We start from the raw sequence: 8,500 nt of genomic DNA on the forward strand, positions 1-8,500 counted from the left end.
TTAAGAGGTCCATGCATGAGAGGGTGATGGGCAAAATGGAGGCTAATCACCCTACAGGGTGGCTTAGTGTTTGGGCTTGGGACTTCTTTGTTGAGGTCTCAAGTTTGAAACCCCACTGAATCTTCTTTGTTATAAGTAAACTTCCATTGAAGTGAAAAAACTAAAAATTATAAACCTCATGTGCTGTTAACAACATGCTATATACTAATATCTATATGCTAATGTGAAGAAACGTTAAAATAGTCGCTATAATGACACCATATGATATATGTATATCTCATTTTGTACATTTATATAGTTTAAGGAAATCACATTTGAGATTTGTGGAGAGGGATTAGTGTAATTAATTCCAACACATAATCAAGTGTTTGGTCAACCACATAAAAAATAAAAATTATAAATCGCCGCATAAGAAAGAGTAATCTCCATTTAACTAACGTAATTTTTCTATTTACGGCATCCATCGTGTTCATGCTGCAAACATTATCTATGGTGGCACAAAGTTAGTTCCTAAGAAATTTCTCCCTTCATTAAGCTCAGGACCATAGTGCATGTTTGGAAAATTTCCCCTATAATAATTGGGAGTTTATGTGTACACTGTTATGATGAACATATACATAAATAGGACTTCACCGGACAGTGAGAGTTTGCACTAGAATCACACAAGCATAAAGAACCTCGTGACAACTGGAAAAAAAGCTGATCGCGATATCACTTGATGTTACATTCTATCCGCGCAATCATTCTTCACCAATGGAATAATATCAGACATTTCCGTGGGATATGTGATTAGGCACCTCTCCCTGATTATCCAAAGGCATGTACTGTGCCATGATGGCACGGATCTCTGAATCCATGTATCTCTGCATATAAAAAGGTTTTCGGATTATATACATCAGGAAAGGTAAAAATAACATCAAATACATGTTTCATGATTAAAATTCCACATAAAACTGCATCAAAGGCAATGGCCGCGTATCTGTGCATACTAGTTTCATGATTAAAATTCCAGGAGGATAAAAAACTAGGTGAGAAAAGAGGAATATGAACACTCGATCAATAACTGATAAACATGCCAAAATATGGCTGTTGCAGAGCACAGGATGAGACCAGAATGAACCTGAACGACTTTTTCCTATGAGGAACAAATACATAACAATATTTCTAAGTTGTTTCCTACAGCGTCTCTAAAAGAAGTTAATTCATTTCTTTCCTGAGATTTCTTCATAGAAACTCAGGTGTTCCATTTATTCTAAGAGGGCACAATAGCTGGAAGCTTGTACAAAGCGAGCACAAATTATTCTTAAGATTTCTTTTGAGGGAACTACTTGCCCTTCTCATCAAACTACTGAGGAGCTTTGAGCAAAACAAAATAGACTACTGCTCAACGGATTTTAGCTGCAATAGGGGGACTCGAATGATTAGATTTTCACATTTCAAGCTCTTAAGAAACACCTGCCCTCTTTGAGAAGAAGTGAAGTTGTTTTTATTTGAGTATCCAAATCATAGGTTATCTTGGCATTTGCAGTATTGTATGTCTCTTCTGGAAGGCCATTTTCTTTCCACGTCACTTTGAAAAGTTTCATTAATGAATAACTGCGGTAACCTAACTCACATTACTGCTAGATTTCCAATTTCTGGTGGTGTACCCAAACCCAAAGGTCATAAGTGACAAAAGATGATGAAATAAGAACATATAACAAAAAACATACCCGGATCCTATACTTGTACACGGCATATGCTCCAACTCCTGCAACTGCCAAACCCAAGATGATAACCCAAACAAGACCCCAGCTAAATGCTGCTTTTCCATCATTGCCTGCAGCTTTTGAAAATTATTTACAGATTAAAATACAACAGATTTTGAAATCACAGTAGCTCAAAGCTGCTCGTGAAATTCAAATTCTGTTATAGATAAAAGCATCTAAATGAGCATCACAACCATCATATCAACATTTAACTAGCTTCATCCATATTTTAATCTATTAGAAACATGTATGAGAAGTTAAAACTTACCTATACATGTGTCATGTTCTTGCATGTACAATAAATTGCCACTGCAACTGCATTGATAACCACCCCAGGTATTCTTGCATTTGCAATCTGGACACTGGCATGCCAGCCTTTCTTTGCATTCATCAATATCTGAAAAGGGGGAAGTAGTACAATTAAAAAACTTTGGATCTCATCAAATTATTATTCATATTGGTACTCCCTTGTTAGACTGGATATGTAAATTAACAAAAGCTTTTAACATGTAAACCAAATATGTGTATTACAAAAATAATTCTTTTAAATAAAACCGGTGATAGTTCCACATGTCTTTTCATTCTCTCTCTTCTTATAAAGAAAAAAATTCTTATATCAAAGGGTCCCAACAGGTCATGTCATCAAGGATAAAATGAGTAAAGAATTCCAATAGTATCAAAACAAAGAATGGTGTCATTTTATTGGACAAACTAAAAAGGAGAGTGTGACACATAAAATGGTAAAGAGGGAGTACACAATAAAGAGCAAGGTTATTCCTATTTATACATCTCTATGGAGTAAAGAATTCCAATAGTATCAAAACAAAGAATGGTGTCATTTTATTGGACAAACTAAAAAGGAGAGTGTGACACATAAAATGGTAAAGAGGGAGTACACAATAAAGAGCAAGGTTATTCCTATTTATACATCTCTATGGGGATATATACAGGATAATGTTTTTCTAGGACGGAGTCACGGAGAATAAGATGACGGTTCTACAAAGAAGAAGAGTCCGGAAAACTTTTTGTTGCAAACAAAGATCTAAAACCTCAAGTAGGTTAGTGTAAAAGAAGATTATAATATAGCTAAAAACTGTGAGTTATACCATAAATGCTAACAACATCAGCAAATTTCGAAAAATGAAATTATATTGAGTAGCAGATTTTCTGTACCATCACAAACATTCACTCCATCTCCTTTGAACCCTGGTGGACATTTACAACCCTTTGTGTGGTCATCCTGACAAGATAGGGATAAAATATTTAGTGTCCCTGTTCACGGAATGAAATTGAGACAGTATGGGGTAAATCAAAGAGAAATAACTCAATTTAAATCACTAAAGTTAGAACCTGTGAAGGACAGAAAAAGAGGGGGTAATTCAAAGAGAACTAATTTTATAGCATCAATTCTCAAAAAAAATTAAGAAACAAAAACATTTCATGTTTCAGTCTGCTGCTTCAATAAAACCAGATGATAGGAAGGAGGTAAGCATCCCCATAAAAAAAGGGGGAACGCCGGAGAGTAAATTCAAGTGGAAGGTAATAATGCTTGAATGGAGCCTTCTTACTATGCAGGCAGAAAATGTCCTTCCATCCTTGGTTCCCTTCCAACAACCTCCATTGTTTAATCCACAGCGTAATGCTCCAGATGCTGTCACACAAAAAGCGCAAAAGATTAAGCCTCTGAAAAAATGCTCATGCATCACAGTGGAGACTTTATGTGACCAAGATTTTGAACATAAGAATCTTAAGTACCTTCACAGTGAGAATAACCATCACCAACAAATTTTACTCCCTGAACTGTCGGGCATTCACAGACTTTCCCACGGAAAGTATCCTGGAGCATAATAATGTATGTCATAGGAAATTTAGTTAGCACTAAATTAGACATAAAGATGCAAAATAATGCTATCATATCAGTAGTTAACAGACAAATGACTGGATACCCGGCATGCAGTAATGTTAGCAGCTTTGTCCTGCCAGCACCCACCATTGGACTCTAAGCACTCATTTGTTTGTATATCTGAGAAATGCAAAACAACTTGTGACTACCACCTTATCGGAGATCATAGAGATTGTGTACTATCCTGAAGCCTATTTTGACCAAAAATTATTGTTTTGATATAATTGCTAAGTAAGTATTGTGTATCAACAAATCACAAGTTGGAATATGTCAGATAAAGCTAGAGCAAGATCTGTAAGCACTGCTTGGTGGCTTTCGAGTCTGAAATACAGAAAAAACTCAGGATCCTTTGATATAAAAAATAAATAAGTATGATTCCCCAATTTATAAAAATGATTAATTGCATAAACAGGGTCTGCAAGAATGACAATTGGTACATTTATGATGTCGTCAAAGCTAAAGTAATGATCAAAGATTACTGACCATCAGTTAAGCAAATTGCAGGCTCAGTTGTCTCCTCAAAACCTGAACAAATGGCCTTCAGAACAGCTCCCTTGTCCAACTTGCCTACAAGGTAGATAACACTAAAAGTCAAGAATCTCTTTCATTTAAACTAGGCACCCTCTCACAGTCTCACTTGAATACTTTGAGTTATACCTCTGTACTGCCTGTTGTTTATCACAAGAGTTGGCAAGATAGTCACATCTCCACGAGAGTTCTTTCCAATCTGAATGCAGCAATGCAAAAGTAACAATTAAGTTCAAGAAGTCCATTCAGAAACAATAAAGTCAAGAAGGTCAGGGAAAGAGCTTGCCCCATTATTTGCTTTTTGACACACCTGCGCTTCTTGTTCAGCCTTTAGAACAGGGTTATCAGCATCCGCTTCAGGATCTCCAACACATTTATCTATCTGTTTTACATCAAAGCCTATTGTGTCCATTCCGGGAAAAAATAACAAGGTTAACAGTTAGACAAAATCTTGAGTTCACAAAGAACAAGGCCAATTAATTCGTGCTGTACCACATAATTGATAAACAATATATAAAAACCATACAAGGTCTATTCCTTAAGCTTTAAAAGAGAAGGTGAAATGACATTTCAGACATTTAAACTAAATGAAAGATCTAAATGCATCAGTTCAGTAAGAGCATAACAACCCAAGTGGGAAAACAATCATGTGTTATCAGGAAGTCTGAGTATATCTGAGCTCGTCTTCAGGAGTATATATCTGAGCATGTCTTCAGACTGTTGTAAATCGACCATCTAAACAAGACATAAATATAATGCTGAAAAGCATTTTTTGTGTAATAGAACAGTTATAACTAAGTGATTGAGCCTTAGACAGACTAAAATAGAAGATATTACAATCCACAAAAAATAACAATTTAGTAAAGTTAGCATCAGATGGTGGACCAGGAAGGTAGACTATACCTAAGAGGCTAAGACCCGGTGCTCACTGCTCATGGACAAGGATGTGAAGACAGAAATACTACCAAAATACAGTAAGCAACTGCAATTATTAACCATCACCACTATATTACAAGGAAAAGATGAATCGCAGTTAGCACATTGAACCATTAACATCAAACGTATATATTTTTCTAACACCAAATGCATATTTACACTGGAAAAAATGTGCATGAGCTGAAATTCGTTAAAGGAAACACCAAAAACAAGAAACTCCAACCTACCAAGGGATTTGATTACTTGATCTGCACACTCCTTATTGTACTTCTTCTCCTTCATTGGACACCGGATTCCAAAGTCAGTAACGTAGTCCCACCACAACCACGGCTTCCCGCTTTCATTGGCAACCTTATGAAAGCAAGCTTGGCGCAGATTTTGTAAAACAACATCCTTCCCATCATAACCTTTGCTGAAGTCTTGCTCAGGATCTGGAGCACAGTATCTCCCATGGTTGATGCACTGAGACTTGCATTGCTTGCTCAAAATAAATGCCTCAGGACAATACCAAGTTATGTAATGGGGACTGAATTGTGTATATCCCTTCTGCTCAAGTATCTGGGCAGCCCCTTTGAAGTTTTTGACAAACTCTCTCTGGCTTTCACACTTAGGACCACACTCATCATTACTGTTGGTCCAAAACTCATACTCAACTCTTTCATCAGGATGCGGAAGTGCCTCTCTCCAATCCAGGTTTATGTTAACCATCTCCCCTTTAGATAGTTGCTTCTTGATGCTATCCCCAAGCGATTGACTAATTAGAGCTGATGGAATAGTTATATTTTGCAGATAATCTGCCTTTGCATCCTCTTCCTCAGGGGTGTCCATGGTAATCAAAGGTTCATTGCGATCATCAGCAACAAGAATAGCAGCAGCTCCAGCCTTTTGAGCATTCCAAGCCTTAAGTGTGAAATAGCAGTCTGACAGTAAAGCAGTATACACAGACCAGAGAAGAAAAAGGAGACACATGTTAGATACATACACGGGTTTTAACAAGATCCACTTTGGTCATCCATCACTAGTTATCCAGTCTTAAATACTTAGTAATAGTAGGTGGAGCATTTGTGGTAGTTTGAACTTGGAATAGATATAAAATATAGACTAATTAGCAAAACCAGCCACATAAAAAACACAAACATAGATGACATTTCCTCAGGTTCACTGGAAGAGCCAAAAGCAAGTGCATGCTTGTTACAAGACTACAAAACATTGTCAACTTCAAAAGGCATCAGAATAATCTGAACTGTGCTCCTTACATCAATGATTTCCAATTCTAGAAAGCACTGATGTAGGAACGATTTCTCTGGTTCAACATATAAGAACCGTGCTACTGCAACTTCAATACATTCAATGATTGACAACAGAGAGTAGAAATTTAAATAGGCATACTAACAGGAAGAGTCCAATGTTTACCAGGAGTCTTTCAAGTCTTTTATTCTGTGTATAGAATTGAACTTGGTGTCCGAATAAGTGCAGATTTAGGGAATCTAATTTCCTCCAAAGGCAATCTAGTATGAGAATGAAATGACCATATAGAGAGAGAGAGAGCCCACTGAAGCATAGTTAAATGACATTTACAAACCTGAAATCTGATTACACAATTTATAGACAAAAACAAAATTAAGATAATCTATATAATCCTCAGCACCTAACAGATAAAAAACATCCTTAGTATGAACTCAAACAAGCATCACTAAACCAAGCTCTAACAAGTCAATTCAAAGGGCAGCAAAGATAGAACCTTTACCTCCTCTATCGACAAGGACGAAAACGGGCATACCACCAGCCTTAGTTTTGAATGAAATATCAGAATCTGCAAAATCCTTGCAGGACTTCTGATTAGCTTTAGGGTACACAACAATACCAACCATAGTTCCTCCATATTGTGGAACCCCAAAATTCCCAATTGCACACTCATACACATCTTTGATTGAGTCTGGAGAAGTTACTCTCAAGCTATTCTTTTCCACCACAAATCTACCCAAACAAGACCCAATTACAATAAACCAAACACACACTAAAAACCCTAGCTTTTCCTTCATCTTTAGCTCTAGATAGACAAATATGACAATGACCCAGATCAAGAAAAGTCAAAATTAAGGCCTAGAAGCTATCAAACCTAGAAAATTCACATAAAGGTCAGATCTTTATAGAAAAATAGATCATACCCAGATCATATATTGGTGATCTAAGCCCAGAAGGACAACTTTTAGGCAACTCTATTGATATAAGAGTGGAAAGATGTAATCTTTGTGTAAACGAAAAAGAACCTTAACAAGGAAGAAAAAAAAAACACAAAATTAATCGAAAGCTACAGATTCAACGTGTTAACTGTGTTGAAGTGATGAAATTGTTTTTATATGAACATAGAATTTTGTGGGATTTTTTTTTTTTGTATTAATATTAATAGAAATACTTGAACGTTATTTTCTTTTTCTTTCCTATTTTTGGGGGTTTTACCTACCACAAAGTCTTTTTGGGTTGTTAATCAAAGACTTTGTAAATCTAATCTAATATTTTTAGTATAAAGGTCAAGTAATTTATTGAGATTATAACTTTACCTAGAAAAGTATGAAAGTAGAACGATACGAAATAGTAGTATAAAAGATTAATAAGTAGGAGTGTTTTATTTGTTGCCTATATTAATTATTGCACAATTATTTTTATAAAGTAGTTTCTTATTTTTAGACTTTTGTAAATCTATTATTTTGTATAATTTATGTTGTTTTTATTACTGTTTGTTCTCTCTATTACTTTTATTATGTCTTTTCTTAAATTATTGTCTTGAATCAAAAGTCTATTAAAAACTTTTTTTTTCTCACATTCATAAAATTATCGTACATTTTATCCTTTTTATACATCCTTCTTATATCATTATATGTGACTGCATAGAATATATTGTTATTGTTATTGAAAGGTCAAGTAAAATAAAGTAGACAGAATACTACTCTCATGAGCTACGTAAATGTTGAACTATTTTTCTTTTTAAATTTTATATAGTGATGAATGAATATATGTTTTATCTATCACATTTATATTTTACATCGTTTAATAATTCAAAATTTATAGTTAATAAAACTTCTAAACTTATTATGAATGTTCTTCGAAGAATGTTAAAGAGTTTAAACGCATTCAACTTTACATTAAGAATTAGATACTTTAATTTGTTGTTATTATTATTATTATTATTATTATTATAATAATAATGTAAGGTAAGGAATAAATATGTGCAACTCGATAATAATAATAATAATAATAATAATAATAATAATAATAATAATAATAATAATAATAGGATCTTCCTTACTAAATTAAAATATTATTTTTGTCCTTGCTTATCATTAAAGAAGATGATGAGGACATATATGGCGGCTTTTAGTGCCTA

General features: G+C 34.6%; 1 protein-coding gene across 2 annotated transcripts; it reads right to left on the minus strand.

Annotated features, from left to right (window-relative positions):
* Positions 1 to 409: 409 nt before the first annotated feature.
* LOC125840026 (vacuolar-sorting receptor 1) lies at positions 410 to 7,468 on the minus strand. 2 transcript variants are annotated; one of them, XM_049519009.1, is made up of 12 exons: positions 6,863 to 7,468; positions 5,343 to 6,035; positions 4,490 to 4,578; positions 4,309 to 4,378; positions 4,135 to 4,218; positions 3,695 to 3,771; positions 3,504 to 3,585; positions 3,317 to 3,399; positions 2,922 to 2,988; positions 2,017 to 2,145; positions 1,713 to 1,819; positions 410 to 863 (listed from the first exon to the last, which is right to left on the minus strand). In XM_049519009.1, exons 1-12 carry the CDS (start codon positions 7,155 to 7,157, stop codon positions 765 to 767), a joined length of 1,875 nt encoding a protein of 624 aa, XP_049374966.1. In that variant the 5' UTR covers positions 7,158 to 7,468; the 3' UTR covers positions 410 to 764. The 2 variants fall into 2 exon arrangements, with proteins under 2 accessions (XP_049374966.1, XP_049374965.1); XM_049519008.1 differs by having other exon boundaries at positions 1,713 to 1,825.
* Between the last annotated feature and the right edge of the window lie 1,032 nt (positions 7,469 to 8,500).

This window comes from Solanum verrucosum, unplaced genomic scaffold (genome assembly GCF_900185275.1).
Source record: "Solanum verrucosum unplaced genomic scaffold, falcon-dt-bn FXZP01000177.1, whole genome shotgun sequence".
Classification (NCBI taxonomy): Eukaryota; Viridiplantae; Streptophyta; class Magnoliopsida; order Solanales; family Solanaceae; genus Solanum; species Solanum verrucosum.

What these genes read in the sequence shown, in the direction of transcription:
- LOC125840026 (XM_049519008.1), bottom strand. Translation starts at nt 7,157, where the DNA reads ATGAAGGAAAAGCTAGGGTTTTTAGTGTGTGTTTGGTTTATTGTAATT. An exon ending in TGCAATTTGCTTAACTGATG is followed by an intron (nt 3,772 to 4,134) that starts GTCAGTAATCTT and finishes TGCATTTCTCAG; the next exon opens with ATATACAAACAAATGAGTGC. An exon ending in CTAACATTACTGCATGCCGG is followed by an intron (nt 3,586 to 3,694) that starts GTATCCAGTCAT and finishes ATTATGCTCCAG; the next exon opens with GATACTTTCCGTGGGAAAGT.